The 22,752-nt window shown below is 50.1% G+C and overlaps 1 protein-coding gene across 11 annotated transcripts in view; it reads left to right on the top strand.

Moving 5' to 3' along the window:
* The window catches only part of PPP2R5C (protein phosphatase 2 regulatory subunit B'gamma), a 119,376-nt gene extending 114,493 nt beyond the window's left edge, over positions 1 to 4,883 (top strand). For 8 of the 11 annotated variants that reach the window (XM_027568708.2, XM_027568709.2, XM_027568711.2 and 5 more), the window contains one exon: positions 1,979 to 4,883. In XM_027568708.2, the coding sequence (XP_027424509.1) occupies positions 1,979 to 2,110 (132 nt within the window). In that variant the 3' untranslated portion in view covers positions 2,111 to 4,883. The remainder of the gene's footprint in view (positions 1 to 1,978) is intronic. The other 3 variants (XM_027568710.2, XM_027568716.1, XM_027568717.2) reach the window with 1 other exon arrangement.
* The last annotated feature ends 17,869 nt before the right edge of the window (positions 4,884 to 22,752 follow it).

Genomic DNA, 22,752 nt, shown 5'->3' with positions numbered 1-22,752 from the left:
GCCCAAGCCCTCGTGTTCTGCTCCCACTTACCGCGTAAGCTTAAGCCTCTTAGATCCACCGACACGCGGCAGACAGAGGCCGTGCCTCACGCTCCCCCTGCTCGCGTGTCTGCCGTTGCCCGCACGCCCCCTCCACCCAGGCTGTCCATTCGGGGTGACCGTCTGCACGCCCTCCCATCTTTCCCCACCTGCTCTGTTGCTGATCTTTCTCCTCTTGTGGTTTGTGAAACTCACGCCCTGCTTTACACACCGATCTAAGATGCCTACGCAGGAAGGCCCAGACATGTCCGGCACGCTCTCTGTCCTTCCAGAAGCTCCCGGGGTCATGTGTGTTCTCTCCCTGGTTCCAGGTCCACGGTTTCGACTGTGGCCTTTTTGTGCTAAAATGCTTCTTCTCTTTGGAATGCCTGTTTCAGCAAGGATGAAATATTCCGAGTCTGTAAAAGTCTTGGTTTTGTTTGGCTTCGCTTTGCTTTGTTTTCAGGGTAGAATTTTCCCCCTTGAGTTCCCTGTGGGCCCAAAGCAAGCACGCCTCAGCGCCGTGTCCTTCACAGTCCCCCCGACGGGGGTGGTTCTTCCAAAGCCGCCTTCCACTAATTTTCAGGGGGAAAAAGCCAAACTCCCACCTTTCCCATAAATGAATGTTAAGATTCATATCACATTTCTAGAAATACTCCTAAAACGTCACACAAGGCTCTTTCTAAACCTTGATGTTACTGCCGTTTCCACAGATAAATTTGCCAAGAACCCTAAGAAATACTAGCTCTGCAAAAATGTGAACTTTTCACGTCTGACTTCTGCGGGCTCTGGAATCATTTTTAAAAGCCAGGAAACGTATACTTTATGCTGAGGTTAGATATCCAGAAACTATGAGAGGTGGCTGTGGTTTTGTCCTTTTTGTTGTCAGATGATTGACTTAAAACGAATTTTCTCTGATAAGACATTTGTTCACCACCACAAAAGTCATTATGTTCTCTTTAAAGTCTGCCTTCTTTTTAATGGAGACGCCAAGCAGAAAGGTTTGGTTCTGGCTAAAGTTTATAACGAATTGGCAGTCTTCTGGTGTATATGTTGTGTTTAGGTGATATCAGTGGCTTGTTTTGTTTCAGAGATCCTGGTATTAATGCAGTGACCCTACCTCAAAACTGAGTGACTCATTTAACTGTTATTTATGGAAATGGGTGCCTTTGGTATAAACTCCCCATATGAGCACCCCCGCACCCTGCTTTCTTTGCAGACACAATTCTCTAAATCCTCATCCTTCATTTTTTGAAAAATTTTGAAAAAATTTTAAGTAAAACCACACTGGTCCTAAACTTCAGGAAGAGAATAGTGTAGAAAAGGGAGTCTTTTCTTTCTTATTCTTAATATTAGGAAATTTTATGTAAATCATTAAGTACAGGTTTTCTAAGTTCTAGCGGGTTTGTTCCCGCAGAGTGACCCATTTAATGTCTCTTAACCTTAAAGACCTTTTTTCAAATTCACTAGAAGTTTCAGACCTTTTCTTGACTTTAAATCCAGTTTCAATGTGGTTTTCATTCATTCTTTTTATTTGCCTCCAGAGGAAGTTTCCACTTTCTGAAAGGCTTCTGTAATGTCTATAGCCATAAAGATGCCTTTGGTAACATCTTATGCAGTGGGGTTCTGCTATTGGCGACATTTCCTAAAATGGGCGAATTTAGAGGTACTGCAAAAATAGAGGTACCGAGTACTCGGTACAGAACTACACTTTTCAGGAGCCCGAACTGCATGCAGTGTGGCACACACAGCCCTTCACACTAGCCATTAGATCATTGCCAGTGACCGAGACCATGTGGGGGCACTTGCCCCTGCGCGCGCCGCCGAGTTCCTCGGGCAGCCTTAGAATGTGGATGCTGGGCACCCAGCTCACGGCTGCCCTTTGACTTAGCATGCAGACGTGAGCTCACTGCTCCGGTGGCTTCGTTTGTAGCCAACGCCGCTGCCTTTTTAATTCCAGGCACAGAAAGATCTGAAGAAGGACCGGCCTGTCGTGCGCCGCAAGTCCGAGCTGCCTCAGGACCTCCACACCAAGAACGCCTTGGAGGCTCACTGCCGAGCTGATGAGCTGGTCTCCCAGGACGGGCGCTAGCCCCCTCCCCGACCCCACCTCGGAGGACCGCGTCGGGCTGGGGATGCCTGTTCTTTCCTGGATTCTGTAGAAAATACATCCTTTTTGTGCCATACAAATCAGTTACACTCAGAGTCAGAGCTTTCTTCAACCCCGTCCTGTAGGCAATAATGCACGTCTGCCTCAGCGCGAGATTAGGAGTTCAAACAATGGTGGCCTCTCAGATGGGTTGGCAGAGCCGAGGGCCACTGGCCACGTCCCCAGCCGGTGGGCTCAGCCCCGGCACAGCCCCCGTAAGACTACTTCCCAAAATCAGAGCTAAGGAGAGCACCCTGGTCATCATCTTCATGTCCTGCCCAACCGGAATTCGTGATCATTTAAAAATAAGTGGTTCTATGATACTATCAATGTTCTTCAAATCAAAGGAACACTTTCAAAAAAGTTTATTACATATTTTTGAAGACTTTACAAACCTTTTCCATTGTTTCTCCGTGATTGTTATGCCAGTAGCTTCCCTCTCTCTCTCTCTCTCTCTCCCCCCCCCTCCTCTCTTTCTCTTTTTCCTTTCTTTTTATCTCATTGAGATGGTTCTTTGCTGTCCCCGTTCTAACATAACTTACTGGGAAAAGTGACATGACAATCCTCAGCCGCTGTGTTTGCTGATGGTATCTCTTTCCTTTGATTAGTGACATCTATGATGTGTCACTTCTTCTGTGTATAGTTAAAGCCATATTTCTAAGCCGGGGGTCCAGCACCAGCGACCCCAGGAGTTAAGCTCATAGGAGAAACTTATTTTAAAACAGAGCTCTGTCTGTCTACCTTGGCCGCAATTGGAATTTTCAAATGATGTGTCCCATGTTTTGTTTGTTTGCAGACTTTTATTTTCTCTAAACATTGTTGCCCTTTCACAAGGCTCTTGAACTAATAAAGTTATCATCTCTGAGAATCCATTTTCTACATTTTATAGAAGGTTAGAACGAGATCATCTTGAGTCAGGCCACATCTTGGCCGGACGCGAGCTGCAGCTGCCTCTGGGCGTAAAGTAACAAAAATGCCACGGTGCGTGCGGGGCGCCACCCTGACGTCCCCTCACTGCCGGGACATGGTCCCCAGGCCTCAGCGGGCGGCGGTGGCGCGAGGGCTTACCGGGAACCGCGTCCAGGTGAACAGAGCACACATTACAAACACCTCATGAGGAAAATACAGCGTCTAAGTTCCCCTCGGTCTTCAAATGCTGCTATTAGATTTCACGGACTTCCTTGCATGTGTTGAGCTTTTTGTTAGGAATGGAATAGCACGAGGAGAAACACCTTTACACTTAGTGCTTGGTCTGCTCCGTATTTCTCTCAGGGTGGCCCGTGTTTTGACTTCTTTACCCCGCTTGAGAGCCGTTTGAGATGCGTCCTGCTCTTCTAAACAAGTGACTCTGGTTTCTTTTGTCTCTGGCATAAGATTTTATTCAGTTCACGTTAAACGTCTTGATGCATAAAAAGATAAAACGTGGCTTCTTTTAGGATCTGTATTTTAATCGAGGTCTTGGGTGTCCACGGAAACACTGGGAAGCAGACCTGGTTCCCTGCGTGGCCGTGGTACCTGCTGCCCCCGGTGTCACTTAGCCCACCCGTGATGTTGATTTCCTTCTGTCCCTAGAGGAAGATCATGGAAGGGGGGGAGGGGTTCTGGGTTAGGAGCCAAGTACTAACTGAAAAGCTTGCCCCAGCTAAAAGTGGGAAAGGCCACTTTGCAAGAAGAAACACTTCCTGAGAAACTTGACAAGTTATCTATCCATTTTACCATTATGAAATTTATAATTTAAAAAAAGTTTAGATGCCTTCTCCTTTTGAGGGAAAAAGGGTGCTTTTTATTGTATAAAGCAGCGTCTTATGTATTTTGATATACCATTGTTTGAACTTCCGTCTTTAGCTGATAGATTCTCAAATATCCTTGATTTTGGATGTTCAGTATGTGTGTGAGAGAGGGTTCTGGGAAGACTCTCTTCTGCCCTAGGTAAAAAGCAAAATATCCATGATTTGGGTGATTGTATAAAGCTCAACCTGTAAGAACACCTTCTTGTCTAGGTTTTATTTCCGCTCTTTATTGAAGACAAACATTCACCAAAAAGGGGGGGGGAGTTTTGAGAGAGACTAATTTTCTTTGACAAGACTATTATTTAATATTTTGGCCTATTAAAGTTTTCCTAGTTAGTACTCAGATTCCCTGTGCTAATTGTTCAACTTATATATTATTATATAGATACACTGTTTATTCTGTACCAAACTGATTTCAAAAGTACTACATTGAAAATAAACCGGTGACTGTTTTTCTTCATAAAGTTCTGCGTTCTGCATCTTCACTCTTTCCAAAATGTATCTGTACATCAGAAATGTCACTATTCCGAGTGTCTTTTTAGTGTGGCTTTAGTATGGCTTCCTTTTAATATTGTACATACATTGTATCTTTGTTTTATGGTAATAAGTAATAAAAATGTAGACTTCATATTTTGTACAAAATGTCCTATGTACAGAATAAAAAAAGTTCATAGAAACAGCAAAAATAGGTAAGTGGCACAATTATTTTTCTTTAGAAGATATCTGTAACTTTACGCTTTAGTGAAATGTTAAGTACCTACATATTTTTTAACATTTTGTAATTCTCAAAACTTTTTGTTCTGACATTGTTTATGAAGAGAAAACTTCATACACGTGCCATTTAATATGCTCTTTTATCCAATTTTAAAAAAAAAACTCTAAAAATGGTGTATTATATGGACTAAATAAAGAACATGTGAATTTTACTGCTCATCATGAAACTAAATTTAGCCATGGTGTCAGGCCAGCTGGGCCTGGTGGTTAGCAGGCTTCCCTTGGGGCGAGGGCAGCCACGCCAGGGACACGGCCGGGAGGTGGGGAGCGGAGGCCTCCGCCCAGCTTCCCCAGCTTGTTCCGTGAGCTCGTGGTTCACCTCCCTCGGGGAGAAAAGTAGAGGTGCCTTTCTCCACCCCCTCTCGTCTTTGAGGAGGAAAATGTGAGTCAGAGCACAATTATAGAAATGGAATTATCTGAGCCCGAATCGTGATGCTTGAAATGATTCTTGAAAAGCAATTAATGTCTTGCCAACAGAGTAGAATCAGTGGGAATCTGAATCCGGGGTCTCAGCTGACCCCTCCCCGCTTCTTCATGGGGAACCTCAGCCTGATGCTGTGAGTGAAAAGTCCGCAGAGTAGGCCGAGAATCAAGGCATCTCCTCCTCGAGTCATTTCCACAAACCACCCATCTCCTTGGCCGCACTGGATCAACATTCCAGCAGGCGGGGGGTCACCTGTGCACCTCCGTTCCCCTCTGTCCGGTGGCCTCGTGACGCCCTTCTGGACAAGAGTGCAGGAGACATCGCTCTGGAGCTGGGGCTTGTGGCGGGGGCCGCGCCCGTGGTAACTCCGTGGGGAAGTTTGCAGAGCCGCACGCACCCCCGTTCACGCAGGGGCAGGTGCGCTGGTCAGAGGACACCCTAAATGTGGGGCAGCTAGGAACTGGCCGGGTCCTCGGACCAGCCGTCCCTTGCCTCCCATCTTGGAATCGGGGAAGCTGCCGTGTCCGGTCGCATCCGTGGCTCGGGAACCCCGGAGAGAACTCGGGATGGACGCACGCCACGAGCCCAGAGCCCAGCTTCGCGCTGCTCCCAGTTGAGGCTGGCAGGCGGGACCCGCTGTGTGTCCCCTTCCGTGAGAACCAGCGCCGCAGGCCAGGGGCTGCGGGAGGCTCACGACCCGCCGAAGCGTCTGCCGCTCTTACCCTCGTTGACAGGGGAGGACAAGGGCACGCAGAGGTCAAGTCACTTGCCCAAGGGCACATAAGTACTGAGTGGCGCCAGGTTTCAGCCCAGGCAGTGTGGCCCCAGAGTCCCTCCCCTCACCACGACGTCACACCGGAGGAACACCTGGGTCCTGCGGGGCCGGGGGCACAGGGGTGGGGGGTGGCTGCACACACGGGAGCGCTTCTGACCGTGCACTTCACTTCTAGAGCTGGAGGAACCCGGCGACCATCCAGTCCCGCGGCCTTCACACGCACTTAGAAGCCACCGTTCTTACATAAGCTTAAGGTTTGTGATAGTTTACGCAAACTCAGGCACGTTCTACCAGCTTTCAGCCCCCTGGAGACCACCAGCTCGTTAGCTTCTGCCCTCCGTACCTTCATCATGTTACTGTGTGAACCCGCAAATGTATCAGAACCTCAGCTCCTCTTTGTTTAATATACGTGGTTTTACATAAAATTTCATTTCGGGGGTGTGAGGGAAGTAGATTCCACGATCCAAAAATTTGAAATCCACTAAGATTAACTTTTTTAGAGAAGGAAATGGGAGGGGTAGAGGCAGAGCGGTGCCCCCAGACGGCTCAGGGCTGAGCGTTTCCCCACTCTGGCCTGCAGTCTCGTGTCTCTGTGCTCTTCACAAAAGCATTACGTAAATTCCACACCACTTTGCGGTAGTGGAGGAAAGAATCTCTAAATTCATCTTTTTTTTAAGATTTTTATTTGAGAGAGAGAGCTCACGAGCAGGGGGGAGGGGCAGAGGGAAAGAGAGAGAGAGAGAAGCAGGCTCCCCGCTAAGCAGGGAACCTGATCTGGGGCTCGATCTCAGGACCCCAAGGTCATGACCTGAGCTAAAGGCAGACACTTAACCACCTGAGCCACCCAGACGCCCTCTAATTCATCTCTCTTCTGGTCACACCCGGTTCAGGGACAATGTGGCCTGGTTTACTCCTGTGGGGCATTTAGAAACAGCTCAGTAAATTTAAGCTGGAGCTGATCGCAGCTCTGTGGTTCCTTTTATAGGATGATGCATAACTGATGACTAGTCAATCACAAGAGTTTTCTGACCCATCTTTTTTTTTCCAGTTTTACTGAGATGCAACTGGCACGCAGCTCTGTGTCAGTCCCAGGGGCACCGTGTAATGACTCACGTACGGTCTTGTGAAATGAGCGCAGTAAGTTTAGTTAACCTCCACCTCCTCGCTTAGTGACCCCAAAGAAAGCCTCCTCGGTTCCTGTAGGAAGAACAGCCGGTGAGAGACACTTGGGTGAACACTCCGATGTGCCGGGGGAGGAAGAGCGGGCGGTGGAGGAGTGGGCCTCTCAGCCGCGGGAAGCCCATGGAGCTTCAAGCAACCCCCGGAATCGGGCACGTTCAGGAAATCGCTTCTGTGCAGCATCTAAGAGAGGTGCTCGGTCTCTGCCTGTCTCTCTCCCACACGCGCACACACACCCGCTGGCCTGCTCACGCCGGCACCACGCACAGAGTCGGGGTTTGGATTCCCGGAGGCGCTGGGTGGACCCAGGCACTACAGCGTAGCACTGAGGGGTCGGCCTAAGGTTCCCTGTCCACCTCACTCAGGTGCGGTCAGCTCATCAGCGCCTTCATCACTGTCTCCAGAATGCATCGTGTAGATTTAAGGGCACCTCGTGGCCAGGGACTGCCCCTTTCCTTCGAGCCCCACGTGCCACTGCCAACACAAGGCAGAGGAACAGAGGGCATCGGGGATCCCGTTCCCCACACACTTAAGGAGAGTGTGTTTGGACCGCATTGAAAATGGGCTCCTGGATCATGAAGTCAGCCCAGAGTAAGCGTGCTGCCCGAGGCTTGGAGACCAGGGCAGGGTCACCTCCTGAGCAAGAATGGATCCTGAGGCTGGGGCCTCTCGCAAGCCAGGACGTTAGGCGCCGCTGAGCCCGCAAAATCCGGCTGACCCCCCAAGGCCACATTCACGGGCTGCGCTTGAGCTGAAAAGTAAATAACGTCTCTAAAGTCCTACCATTCGATGAATTGTTTTCTTGTGTTCGATGTCGTCAAGATCCAGATGAGTCTGTGGTGAAAGGTTTTGCTAGGAGAGCCAGAGGTTGCTTCTTCCAGAACTGTGTCCTCGCGAGTTTCAAAAAGACCAGAATAAAAAGCCTGCCACATGGAGTGACACGGGAGTGAAGCCCAAGCACGCGAGCGAGCGGGGTCTGGGTCAACCAGCATGAAAGGCAGAGGCTGCGGGGGGCCTGGTGGTGCAGAGAGTGACGGCCGAAGGGCTGCTCTCCCACGGGGGACATCCCTGCGACCACCACGGGTGCAGTAACTCTCCAGAAGGGCCCAGAAGGAAGCAAAACTGCTGTACTCTTGGTCACCCTTTATGACCACCAAGGACGCAGGTTCAAGTCAGCAAGAGGAAAAGCCGCGTCGGGCAGGGCCGACAGGAGAGGCTAGGCCCGGAGGCCGCTCGTCCTGCTAGCAGCTCCGCGTGCCTGCGCCCGGCTGTCCGGGGCTTCAGGGGGGCCAGTCACACTTACATGGCATTCCAAACGCTGGGCTGCCACCTTGCAGCCCACAACCGCACCCCGGATCCCGACAGGGCCCCAGCGACACAAAGATCCTCGTCTGGCAGGACCTTTCCAGGGCTTCGGGGCGGCCTGCCAGGAGCCCTTGGCCGCACGGCGGTCCTCGGCAAACAGGCAGCTAGAAGTGGGGACAGGGCGCAGCCAGGAGCCGGCCGGCCCCCTGGGGCCTCGGACTCCGCTCTCCCCACGGCGCAGCCACGGGCGGACAGCCAGAGGACGGGCCAGTTAACCCGTGGGAGAAGGGAGAGGATTCGGAGACAGGGCTGCCAACCCCCTGGTAGAAAAAGAACAGACCCGGAAATATAAGGGCCGCTCTCAGCGGCTCTGGGGGAAAACCACTCCGCACCTTGAAGTGGCTCGGAGGTGACTCGTATTCAACATCAAAGTCAAATAAATACGGTATGCTTCCCGTGAAGCATACCTCGGTTTCAGGCACGTTCGTTGCTCCTCTGGCTCCGAGTACCTAGCAAAGTCAGAGCCCAGGCAAGGTCTGCAGAAGGCAGGAACCCCAAGCAAAAGAAACCCCATTCATTCATTCATTCGTTCGTTCACAGCATAATGAACACCATGCCCCCCCCCCCCCGCCCCCGACTAAAATGCAGTCAACTAACAGTCACTGACATCCTCTCTACTAGCGTTTTCTCCAGCCTGGAGATTGGCACGACTTCAGGTCCCAGTAAGCACGTCATCGGTGAGGGGCCCCAGGGCCCCAGAGGCTCAGGCAGCGTAGAGCAGAGCCCGGACAGAACCCGCATCTCCCAGCTCCTGGGGCCGACATGGCACCGAGCTGAGACCCGGTCTCCAGCTAAGTGACGCTGGGACCGGTTTCAGATCTCTGTGGACCAGTCTCGGGTCCCCACCACCAGTCTGCACACCAGTGCTGAGCACGACAAAGTGCCTCCACGTTCTCACCAAGGTCTGAGAAATGGCCAACGGAGGCCGGCCCTTCAGAAAATGGATGGTATCAAAGCATTATCCTTTATCAGACATGCTTTTCCTCCACTTTGGGCACTAAACTATATCCTCATGAAGTGGCAAACGTAAATAGGAGTGTTTTTTGTAATTCCATGCTTGAAAGCAGTTGGCAATACTGTGTCCCCCTCCCCTGAGAAAGTGTAAAGAATATGACAGTAGTGATCTGCCTCCTGACCTATGACATCCGGAATTCTAGAAACCCTGGTCTACTTCGAAGGCCTTGTTCCACAGAAAATGAAGTAGACTCAGAGAAAGAAAGCCCCTAACTAGTGAGTGCTACAACCCAGCAGGTTGGACATGGGGGTTTTTGAGGGTCTTTTTTAAGATTTTATTTGAGAGAGAGTGAGAGCACGAACAGGGGGAGGGGCAGAGGCAGAGGGAGAGAGAATCTCAAGCAGACTCCCTGCTGAGTACGGAGCTCGATGCGGGGCTCGGGGCTCGATCTCACGACCCTGAGATCGTGACCTGAGCCGAAATCAAGAGGTGGATGCTCAACTGCCTGAGCCACCCAGGTGCCGCGGGTTGGACGTGTTTAATAGGACCTCAGAGTTGTGTATTTATGGGCAGTCCTTTATGCTCCCTGCCACTGCATTCTTTCTAGGTTGTGGATTTTTTTTTAAATGTCTCTAGGAATTGCATATTCAAGAGATTTATTTGAGATAGATAGTGAGCCTCTTATGGGAACATTTTTACTTTACTAAGTAAAAATTCAGATATTTCCTGAATAGAAAAATTTTCCCATTATCCAAACCTGAGTTTCTCAGAACACTTGGAAAAAGCCTTTGGAATCACCTTCAATCTGTTGTGCAGGATGGACCAGAAATGCTCTGTCATCTATAGCCACACATTTTCTATCTTTAAAAAAAAAAAAAGTGCCCATATTTTCCACCAGTTGACCTTATAAAACTTGAGTACAAAAAAAAAAAAAAAAATCAAAATCAAATCCAGCCTCCCAGAGTGAAGATTGGACCTAAATGAGGACAGAAGAATTCCAATCAACAGATGTCTGGGCCTGTGGACACTGGGGCATCAGGGTGCCTGGGACAGTCTTGACACCCGTGGCACCCAGAGTCAGAGCCGGCAGGACCGGCCACACCTGCCTGCCCCCGCCAGCCCTGCCCTGCAGCCGTCTTCATCTGGTGGTGGCACAGTCCCACACCTGCGACCATGCCAGAAACCCGGCCTGGAGTCTTCCCTCCGCCAGGACACATCTCTCTACCTGCCCCGCCCCAGCTTGGCTCCCGCCCTTCCCTTGCCAGCGTGAGAGCCCGCTCTCCGGAGCACCTCAAAACAGCGATCACGTCACCCTCTTGTTTAAAACCCTTGAGTGGCTTCACATGGCACTCAAATGAAGCCTGAACTCCTTCCTGCAGGCTCCAGGATCTCTCTGATCTGAGCCACCTCTGGCCCACGTCTCACGTGTTCCATCACTGGCCTTTCTCACCTCTTTCCCACCTCAGGGCCTTTGCACAAGGCCATCATTGCCCACCCCACCCCCAGAGAAGCTTGGCTGTCTTCTTTCTATCCTGCATGTGTAAACATTAGTGTTTTCTCTTGAGAGACGCCTTCTCTGACCACCCTGTCAAAATGGGGAACTCCCCATTTCCTTCCGAGCCCTGATACAATCTGTAATTACATTTGTTCCTTAGTTAAAGGCCTCTGCCAGTAGACCGGGACGTCGGGGGCTTTTTCATTGTGTCCCCAGTGCTCAGCTTCATCCCTGCTTAACAAGGTCCTTTACTCACTGGGTTAAATGGGTGAGGGGGCACAGGGCTGGGACACACACCAGGGACTGACCATGTGCGTGCAGCAGGAAGAGCCATGGGGGAAAGGATACTTGCTCATTGCAACATTTGCATGCTCAACATGATGGTGCTGATGAGCAACACAGACATCCTTACTTCTGCGTAACCAGGGCAGCCCAACAAATCAGGTTCAGCCATGAGTATCACAACAGGGAGCGGACAGGGCTACAGGGCCTTCCCATGGGTTCCCCCCATGAAAGTGAGGGATGTTCCAAGCGAAGGGACACATACAAAGATCCGTGGATGGGGGAGGCATGAAGTTGTGCTGGAGCTAGGCTGTCACCAGAGTGGCCAGGGAGATTGGCCATGAAATGAGGCTGCAGCTTTCTGCAGGGCTGGGTCACTGAAGCTCACCATTTCTTTTAAGGAATTTGGACTTCAGCCTATAGGCAGCGAGAAGGTATGAAAGAATTCTGCGCAGGGGGGTCGATAAGATTCGAGGTGGCACGTGACACTTAAGTCCCTCAAGTGGAATGTGGGCTGGGGGTGGGGGTCTCAGGCAGGAGAACGAGGAGTGGCTCAAAGGCACAGAACCCCCTATGGGTGTAAAGTCCCCACTGCTGCTTGGACTGGGGTGTCTGGACATGTGCTGAGCATTCCCAAGACCAAGTGAGGCAAAAAAAGAAGCAAAGTAGATCTAAATAATAACAAGGTGGATAGTGCAGATGGACATTAAACTCTAGTTTTATTAACTTTTTAAAAAGATTTTATTTATTGAGGGGTATCTGCGTGGCTCAGTCGGTTAAGCATCTGCCTCCGGCTCAGATCATGATCCCAGGGTGCTGGGATTGAGCCCCGCATCAGGGTCCCTCCTCATTGGGGAGCCTGCTTCTCCCTCTCCCTCTGCCCCTCCCCCTGCTTGTGTGCTCTCTCTATCAAATAAATATTTTTTAAAAAAAGTTTAGGCGCCCCTAAACTGTAGTCCTTAAACCAGAAAACACTGCTTTTTAAGTTCACCTGCAACGTTTATGAAAACTGATCACATACTAAGCCACAAAAATCTGAAATTCCAAACAGAATAATACACCACTCTGATTACCATGTGACAAAACTGGAAATTAAGAACAAAATTTCCTCAAAAGTCTTTACACCTAGATATTTTTAAGCGACTAAATAACTCTAAGAGAGAAATATAAATCTGATGCAGCATTTCTTTTTTTAGATTTTATTTATTTATTTGACAGAGAGAGAGACAGTGAGAGAAGGAACACAAGCAGGGGAGCAGGAGAGGGAGAAGCAGGCTTCCCGCCGAGCAAGGAGCCGGATGTGGGGCTCGATCCCAGGACCCCAGGATCACAACCTGAGCCGAAGGCAGATGCCCAATGACTGAGCCACCCAGGCGCCCCAAGATGGAGCATTTCTAAAAATAATAGTAACAAAGCCATGGCATATCAGAATCTATGGGATGCAGCCAACATTGTACTCAGAAGTAAATTCATAGCATTCAAAATCCATATCAAAAATTTTTAAATAACTTAAATGTCCAACATAAAAAGCTGCAAAAAGGGGAACCTGGGTGGCTCAGTTGGTTAAGGGTTTGACTCTTGATATCAGCTCAGATCGTGACCTCAGGGTCATGAGATCAAGCCCCATGTTGGGCTCTGCATTCATCGGGAAGTCTGCTTCTCTCCCTCTCCCTCTGCCCCTCCCCCTGCTCTCTCTCTCTAAAATAAATAAATCTTTTGTTTAAGATTTCATTTATTTATTTGACAGACAGAGACAGCGAGACAGGGAACACAAGCAGGGGGAGTGGGAGAGGGAGAAGCAGGCTTCCCACTGAGCAGGGAGCCCGATGCAGGGCTCGATCCTAGGACCCCGGGATCACGACCCGAGCCAAAGGCAGACACTTAACGACTGAGCCACCCAGGTGCCCCTAAAATAAATAAATCTTTTTTAAAAATTTAAAGCGGGGCACCTGGGTGGTTCAGTTAAAGCGTCTGCCTTCAGCTCAGGTCATTATCCCAGGGTACTGGGATTGAGCCTCGCATTGGGCTCCCTACTCAACGGGGAGCCTGCTTCTCCCTCTCCCTCTGACGCTCCCCCTGCTTGTGCTCTCTCTCACTGTCTCCCTCAAATAAAATCTTAAAAAAAAATTTTTTTTTAAACTGCAAAAGAACAAGGCAATATTTTTAAAAGCAGAAACTAAAAGGGTGTCCAACATCATTAGTTATTAGGGAAATGTAAATTAAAATCATTATAACCTACTGCTACACAGCAACGTGAATGACTATAATTAAAAACCTGACAACATCAAATGTTAAGAGGGTGGTGCAACAGGAGCTCTCCTTCATTGCTGGTGGGAATGCAGAATGGTGTGGCCACTTTGGAAATCAATCTGCTAGTTTCTTTCAGAATTAAACATACACCTTCCACTCACCATATGACCCAGTTATTCCGCTTCCAAGCCTTCCTAAATGCCAGGAAAAAAAGTGTTTACCCAATAGAGTTGAAAACGTATTTCTTTAAGTCTTAGAATGTTTATTAGCAGCTTTGCTTTTTTTCTTTTTTTCTTTTAAGTAGGCTCCATGCCCAGCGTGGAGCTCAAAGTGGAGCTTGAACTCACAACCCTGAGATCAAGACCTGAGCTGAGACCCACGAGTCGGACGCTCAACCAACTGAGCCACCCAGGCGCCTCGCACATTTAGTTTTAATTGCCAAAAATTGAAACACAAAGTACCCGTCAACTGTGGATGGATAAACAATGTTTATCCATTTCTTGGATAAACAGGTTGATGATATCCATACAATGGAATACTCCTCAGCAATTACAAAAATTGAATGAAGCACTGATACATTCAGTATGGATGATTCTCAAAAACTTTATTCTAAGTGAAACAATTTAGATACAAAAGGCTACATGACGTTTGATTCCTTTTCATATGATCTTTAGGGCCAGGGGAGCTCTAGAAATCTGTTGAGTGGGTGCCGGGAGCTGGGGCAGGGGAGGAGCCACCACAGGAGGGCACAAGGCAGCTTTTTTGGGGTGATGGGGAAACTCAGCATCTGAATTGTAGTGGTGACTACGCAGCTGTCTATGTTTGTCACAACTCACAGAACAGTATACTTTAAGGTGCAGATCTTGCCATATTTAAACTATGTCCCAATAAACCTGCCTTCAGCCTGCTTCTCCCTCTCCCACTCCCCCTGCTTGTGTTCCTTCTCTCACTGTGTCTCTCTCTGTCAAATAAGTAAAAAAAAAAAAAATTTTTTTTTTAATAATAAAAACTAATATTGTGTCCAGTGACCTAATGGCACACCAAAGGTTGGTCTGAAAAGAAAGTAGAGTGTACAACAACTAAAATATTCTGATCATTCCAAAAGCAAGAATTCATTCAGAAAAAGAAATTAATTTTGAGGGACACCTGGGTGGCTCAGTCAGTTAAGCATCTATCTGCCTTCAGCTCAGGTCATGATCCTGGCGTCCTGGGATTGAGCCCCACATTGGGCTCCCTGCTCAGCGGGGAGCCTGCTTTTCCCTCTGCCCCTCCCCCTGCTTGTGTTCCCTCTCTCTATCTCAAATAAATAAAGTCTGTTAAAAAAAGAAATTAATTTTGAAAAGAATTTTTAAAAAACAAAAACTAGGAATTAAGAAAAAAGGTAGAAATTTAGTGAAATAAGTTTGAAACCAGAAAAAAGTAAAACTGATAAATTACTTAAAAAAAAAGAAATCAACAAATAAACGAATCACTAGCCATTTTTTTTTTTAAGATTTATTCATTTATTTGAGAGAGCGAGAATGAGAGAGAGAGAGTACATGAGAGGGGGTAGGGTCAGAGGGAGAAGCAGGCTCCTTTGCTGAGCAGGGAGCCTGATGTGGGACTCGATCCCGGGACTCCGGGATCATGACCTGAGCCGAAGGCAGTCGCTTAACCAACTGAGCCACCCAGGCGCCCTAGCCAGTTTTTTGTTTTTTTTTTTTTTATGGCATGGGTCAACCCCTAAATATACAAAATAAATAATGACAAAAGAAAAAAACCATTAATACAGAAGACATTTTTAAAAATCATGAGACTACTTTGCACAACAGTTGTAAATAAATTTGAAACCCATTTGAAATGGATAATTTTCAAGGAAAATATAACCCAAACTGACCCCAGACAAGATAGAAAGTCTAAACCAGCAGTTACTGAAAAAAAGTTTTTGAACAACCTCCCCTTAAGAAAAGAACAGTGCTGTATTAATCAAGGTTTTCCAGAGATACAGAACCAATAGGATGGATGGAGGGAGGGAGGGAGGGATGGATGGATGGACAGATTTTAAGGAATTGGCTCATGTGATTATGCAGGGTGGCAAATCCAAAATCTGCAGGGTAGGTTGGCATGCTAGAGATCCAGGGAAGAGCCAGTGCTGCAGTTTAAGTCTGAAGGCCATCTGCTGGCAGAATTCCCTCTTTTTGGGGGAAAGGTCAGACTTTGGTCTGTTTAGGCCTTCAACTGATTGGATGAGGCCCACCCACATCACGGAGGGCAATCTGCTTAACTCAAAGTCCACCAATTTAAATGTTAATCTCGTCTAAAAACACCCTCACTGAAACATCCAGAAGAAGTTTTGACCATACATCTGGGCACCATGGCCCAGCCAAGTTCACACAGAAAATTAACCATCACAAGTCCACCCCATGTCCACACGGCACCCACATGCTTCTCCTTAATCCATACTTAATCTCCAAACAAGAACAAAAACAAGACCGTAATTCCACACATGATACAACTATCCTGCAAATGCCCTGCCAGAACTAGGATGTGCTCAAGGAAGGAATTTGTTAAAGAAGAATGTTAAACGTGCACAGGAGCCAGTTTGTAGGGGCTCTCGGTGTTCAAATCGAGAATAATTTGAGCATGAAATGTTCTCACGTAACAATTATCCAAGATATATGTTTGGATGAAACAAGAAAGTTCCAAAACAGTGTGCATAGAATCAGATTATGTGCATACACATATATACCCATAATATCTTAAAATGTAATATATACCAAATATCCTAGACTATATATATATATAACGCTAGTATGTGAAGAAACCAGATGAGTATTCCAAGGACTTCTGTCTTTCTGGAGTCTTCTGGAATATTTGCACTGATTTTACAAACATACATTACCTTTTTAAAAAATCGTGTCTAATGCCTCAGTGCAGCATCCATAAACAGCCAGGTCCAGATTACTATTAGGCTGTGATGCTGACTTGTAATCGCCCTTCTCACCACCAGGGACAGGAGACCTGCCACCAGCGATCTCACCGCCACTCTCCCAGCATATGGAATGCCTGCTTTGAGCCTCCACCTGCTCAGCTATTTTTACATAATCCCTTCTCTGATTGTTCTGTAAACTGAAGCTCTGTGCTCCTTGACATGCGCTCCCAGCATCACATATTCTAAAGGACTTTTAATGAAATTAAACTCTGTGGGATGAGAAGAACAAACACTAACTAGTTGGTTACATTCCTCCAGCCTGCCAGTCATGGGCTCTTCAGAGCTGAGAGAGGGGAAACATGGAAACAGCACTTCGGGAGCACTGACAACACGCTGGGCTGTCCCTTTGTACACAGCTGGTGTTGTTAATCAATCCTCATTTTTCAGATGAGAACACTGAGGTTCTGAGAGATTATGTGATTCACCCAAACTCACTAGTCAAAGATAGAGTCAGAATCCAAATGCAGGCCAGTGGGGTCCTAAGATCTTGCTTTGCCCTCTATAAAGCCCTCACTGGTCCCCAGATTTATGGCGAAGCAACTAAAACCCAGTGTGTGTTGGTGGCAGTTAGAACTTAGGTGTCCTGGAATGCAGAGCATGCCCTTCCTAATCCTCCCTCTGCCTTCAAGTCTGGTGTGTACCCAGTCATGACCAGTGCAGAGACATGAAGGTCTGACATCTCTCTCTGACTTGCCATATTGTTCAAAAAAGAACAACAGTTAAAGAAAGTTCGCTTCCAAAGCTCTGCGCCCTCACCCCACAACACCAGCCAGCCACCCATTTCAACTCCCATGAGGCAAACCATGTCACCAACTTGTGTATCTTTCCAGAAATTATTTTATATGTATAGAAGTCAATGCATATTTTTTTCAGAGTTACAGCATCCTGTGGGACCCCCTAAGGCCCAAAGACAGTGTCACCTAGCTTTAGTACTACTGGTGTCCCCGAATTAGGCAGAACCTGAGGCCTAGGGAGCTGGGTGAACTGCCCAAGGTCACACAGCAGTACAACTGAGGGTCTGCATCTAGGGATGGCTCTCTGACCTGGGCAGGCCTCTGGGTCCTGCTCTGCCCTTGAAACCCTGCTCTGCCATGTCCCCTTTGCTCTCTCTGTCTCACTCTCTCCCGTCTCCCTTCCTTCACATTATCTCTCTCTCCCCGCTCTAATCACGTATAAATTCTCATCTACCTGGAGTGCTGAATTTGAGTCAGAGGTGGAGTACAACTTAGAGATGGAGTACAACTCCCACACATTACAAATGGACAAACTGAGGCCCAGAAAGTTTCCCCAAAGGGTTCAGATTTCTACTCCAGCTTTTGCTGTTTCCTTTCCTGCCTGCCCAACTCCCTCCTGCCCTCACATGCCTCACATGAACAGCCATCTGGCTCTGGCTGCAGTCAGAGGGATCTTCCAAAAACACTCACCTTGATGAGGGGGCAGGAGGCTAGCTGAGGACAGGCAGAAGCTGACACCCCACACCCCCCCCCGCCCCCCCCCCCCCCCCCGGCCTTGGGATCTCTGTGACATTCCTCAGGCTCTCCTGGCTGCCCTAAAGGAAAAAAAACAAATAGTTAATTTACAGAGATCACAATCCTGCAAGATAGGAGTCTCCCTCAGTTTACAAAAGCCTTAGCAATTTACAAGAACAAAGCATTTCAATCAATTGTCTAGCTTCCAGAAGGGAAATGTAGATAACAATAAATGTCCTTATAATCTACAGCCCATTGACAGATACCTGAAGGGGGCCAAGTGTAATGTTCCTCTAGGAAGCTCCCAACTATCTTACTGTTAAGGCCTTACTAGAAGGAAGGGCAACCTTCACTTGACAATGGCAAGGGCTCTGGTATCCTCTGTGAGTCTTTAACATACAAAAATCCTTTTGAAACCTCCCTTTTCCGTACCTCCCCCAATCCCCAAGTATATAATCAGCCACTCCTCAAGACCCCGGGGCAGCGCCTTTCTGCCCATGGGCCCTGTCCCCCTGCTTTAATAAACCACCATTTTGCACCAAAGTCATCTCAAGAATTCTTTCTTGGTCGTTGGCTCCGGACTCCACCCCACCGAACCTCACCCATGTTCTAAAACCCCATCAACCTGATCAGTTTGCACTCTGCTTAACAAGCCTCCAAGGATCAAAACGCTGGTTTTGCTACCTTCTCAACTCTCCTCCAATGACAAGCCGAATCTTACCCATGATGAGCCTTCTGACCCTATTCCCTGCTCTCACCCTGACTCGATTATTAGCTATTTTATCCCTCAGTCTCAGATCTTTCTGGTGCTCGCTCAGTCAGGCGCTCACAGCACCTCCCTCATCTCCAACTCCACCGCCTCCCCGAACAGACCATGAGCTCCATAATAACGGTGCCTGGGCCCGTCTCATTCCCCACTGTGTCTCCCGCGTCTGGTGCTGTGTTCCACACCTGCCCCAGCCAGGTCATCGGCTCAGTGTTTGACGGACAAATGAAAGAACAAACGTTCCGGCAGAGGAAAGAACGTGACCCGAGCGGCGAGGAGTGCCGTCAAAATTGTGTGCAGGTGATAGCAAGCATTCCCGGGGGACTAGATTGGGGTGTTTGCAGAGGGTTATCGGGAGAAATAGGGTCGGGATGTTCTCTCCGATCTCAAGCACCTTTCAGTATCTGTGGCAGACGCAGTTGGTGCCGTGCGGAGCCATTCCTCCGAGGGTTCTCGGCATCGCAGTCCGACGCAAGCCACCCCCACCCCCAAGCGACCGGAGCACCAACACGGCCTATCCTGCACGTAATCTGCAGGGGCTCACAGCCCCAGAGGCCCTAGCGCCCAGGAGCCCCAGCAAGGACCATGGCTTAAGTGTCCCTAGTCCAGCTGGAACGATAAAAATCGCATGCGTGCTCGGAGCGCAAGCCAGGCCACGACGGACGTGAGCAAGGAGCCCGGGCTTCACGGTGGGCCGCGGAGACAAGGTGTCGGAGGCAGGGAAGGGAGAACGGCGGGCGGCCCCTGGGTCCACGTTAAGACATTTGTCCCGTTCTCCAGAAACGGGACAGAGTGCGGAGGCGAGCAAAGGTTCCGGGGCGAGAAGTGGTCTAACCTCAACGCCGCCTCAGAAAAGTGACGCCAGCGGCACGCGAGGGCCACCCTACAACGCTACACCCCGCTGCCGCCCGCGGAGCCGGGGGCGTTGCAGGCCGCAGCCCGACGCCAGATCTCGCGAGCGAGCGAGATTCACGCGGGTAACATGTGGGCGGGGAGCGGCCGCAAGGCTTCCCCGCCCCCTGGCTGGGATGGGCCAATCCCAAGGCCTCCCCGTTCCGGCCGCAGGGATTGGGCCCTGAGATCACGTGACCCGGGCGGGCTTCTGGGGCACGTGATCGCGCCGCCTCTCGGGCACCTGAGCGCGGCGGCGGCGTTCTTGGCTGGTCCGCGGCGGGAGCGGGGCTGGGGCCGCGGCCCCGGCCCCGGAATTGGGGACGGCGGAGCTAGGGCGCTTCCCGCCGGAGCCGGCCACCGCACCGGGCCTAGGTAGGCCGGTCGGCCACTTGCTAAATGAAGAGCCCGTCTACTGGGCCTGCGTGGGGCGGCGTGGACGCGCGCCGCCGTGTGAAGCAGGGCGAGGGCCGGGAGGCCGGAGCCGCGGGTCTCAGAAGGCTGACCGCGCGTCAGGGTGTGGAGCAGAGCGGAGCCGTGGCCGTGGCCCGCTTCAGCCCAGGGCGGTGTGGCGGACCGCTCGGCTTGCCTTGTCGTACTGTCAGGACACGTCTGAGTGCGTTTGAAAACGGGATGCGCTTTATTCAACAATTCCTGAACCGGGCAGCCTCCCATCCAGCAAGTAGGAAGGAGCTCTGAGGGGGCTGTAGAAAATGGAAGGCTTCTGTCGACTGAAGTGGGCCAAAAAAAGGAAGTTCCTAGCAAAGAGTGGATTGTTCCAGGCGAGGTCCCCTTCCTCTGGGGAAAGACAGGGATCTGTGCGGCAGACTACTTCACTAAACGCTGACCAGGTAGTTCCAGATTGGTTAAATCGGGTCACGTTCCAGGAGCCCGATGCGGGGCTCGAGCCCAGGACCCTGCGATCATGACCTGAGCCGAAGGCAGACGCTTAACCCACTGAGCCACCCAGGCGCCCCTTAACGTTACTAAGTCTTTACGGCAGCAGTGAGTGGGCAGTAGTGCTCCTGAGGCCCATAGACGGGGAGAGACTTTACTGAGGCGTCCCAGCCTGGAAGTGGGGGAGCCAGGGTTGAACCCAGGCATCAGCCTAACCAACCTGCAGACCGTCAGCCAGGTAGCTCTTGCACCCTGAGAAGCGAGGGTGGGTGAGCCAAGAGGAGCACCCCCCTCCATGCCATTTGGAGTCACCCAAACCCTTACGACACTCCCTTTAACCCACTGCTTTTTGCTCAAGGTACTGGTGACCCTGGGAGGTTGGAGCCAGCTGCTTCCCAGGCTCCCTTCCTGATTGGGGCAGAACTGCCTGGTGTCTTGAGCCCAGTATACGAGGGACAGGAGGGTCCCCGGCAGAGCCGGGAAAAGAGGAGAAGCAGTGGGAGTGAGGAGCCCAGAAGCCCGAACTCGAAGGGGGGGGCGGGGAGAATACGCAAGGCCCCAAGAGAATCACCTGCAGCTTAATTCATTCAATTCAGCAAGTACCTATCAGAACATCTGCTGCTCCCAGGCACTTCTCTAGGTGCTAGGGATCTAGCATTAAGCAAAAGAGGTAGAGAAGCAAAAGAGGTAGAGGGCACCTGGGTGGCTCAGTCGTTAAGCGTCTGCCTTCAGTTCAGGTCATGATCCCAGGGTCCTGGGATCGAGCCCCGCGTCAGGCTCCCTGCTCGGCGGGGAGCATGCTTCTCCCTCCCCCACTCCCTCTGCTTGTGTTCCCTCTTTCACTGTGTCTCTCTCTGTCAAATAGATAAATAAAATCTTAAAAAAAAAAAAAGGTAGAAATCCTTGCCCTTCCAGAACTTACCTTCTAGTGCAGGAGAGAGACCCATAAACAAGATAACATTCATACTGTGTTAGAAGTGATGCGATCTACTGGGGGGGGGGGGGGAACAAAACCGTCGAAGCATCTAGGAGGTGAGAACGTGTATAAGGGGCAGGGAAGGCCTTACTGAGAAGGGGACTTGGAAAGAAGTCAGGGAAGAGCATCCTGGCAGAGGGCACAGCACGTGCAAGGGACCTGAGGTGGGTGGGCTCCTCAGCGGGGTGAGTGGGGGTTTGAGGATAGGTGATGGTCAAAGAGGTAACAGGTGGCTACGAAAAGGACTTGCAATTGTAACCTAGTGAAATACGGCTATTGTGGGGTTTTAAGACAGCCCCCACCCCCGGCAGGAGCTGCTTTGCTGTCCTTACCAAGCTGGCTACTAGCGCCCCCCCCCCGGCCCCGCCCAGAGGTCAGAGGGCAGTATGCGCTCTGTTCCCAACCACACTGGCATCTCTGTCTTTGCCCAGGACGGGGCAGCAGCCCTCTTCCCCTTGAGTCTCCCATCCCTGATCCCCACTCGACGCTGTGCAGTGGTCCCATCTCCCTCCATATGGTGTATGGCCCAGGTCTCTTGAGTTCTGAGGCTGCCACGTAGGGTGGCCAGTGAGAGTGAAATCTCTATGTAGTGCGCTCTAACAGTGCCCAGACCTGTGCTCTCAGAGGCTCCCTGGTGACGGTTCAGGCCAGAGGTTGCAGGAGGCCTATGCTGACCCTCCAGAAGGGACTCAGGCCCTGTCCTGAGGGCCCCACCTGTCACTCATGTCCCCAGCCCTGAAATAGGACTGTCTTTCCAGCATCAACCCCCGTATCTGGAAAGTCTGGCACTCCAGGTCTCAAAAGGCTTGTGGTCTGGGAGCATGATTAGGGTGCTGGAGCCACAGGCCTGGAGATGCGATTTTCACAGCACAGGGAGGGGCCTGCAGCTGGACAGACTGAGCATGGCCACCTCACCGCCTTTCCCCAGTCCCAGAGCCGCCCGCCAGCCCCATTAGGACATCTGGTCCTCAAGAAGCGGGGCTCACTGGCAGGGCGGTCATCACAACATCCTTTGCCTCACTTTCTCTGTTTTTGTTCTTTAAGATTTTATTTATTTGACAGAGACACAGAGAGAGGGAACACAGGTAGGGGGAGTGGGAGAGGGAGAAGCGGGCTTCAGATCATGACCTGAGCCAAGACACTTAACTGACTGAGTCATCCAGGCACTCCGTCACTTTCTCTGTTTTAATAGACTTTTTTTTTTTGAAACAATGTTAGATTTACAGAAAAATTGAGAGTACAGGGTGCTCTTATGCCCCCTCTCACACAGACACACACACACAGTTTGCCTTACTAGTAACACATTGGTCTGGTACATTTGCTACA

The sequence above is a fragment of the Zalophus californianus genome, chromosome 6 (genome assembly GCF_009762305.2).
Source record: "Zalophus californianus isolate mZalCal1 chromosome 6, mZalCal1.pri.v2, whole genome shotgun sequence".
Classification (NCBI taxonomy): Eukaryota; Metazoa; Chordata; class Mammalia; order Carnivora; family Otariidae; genus Zalophus; species Zalophus californianus.
This window is presented reverse-complemented; position numbering and strand designations above follow the sequence as displayed.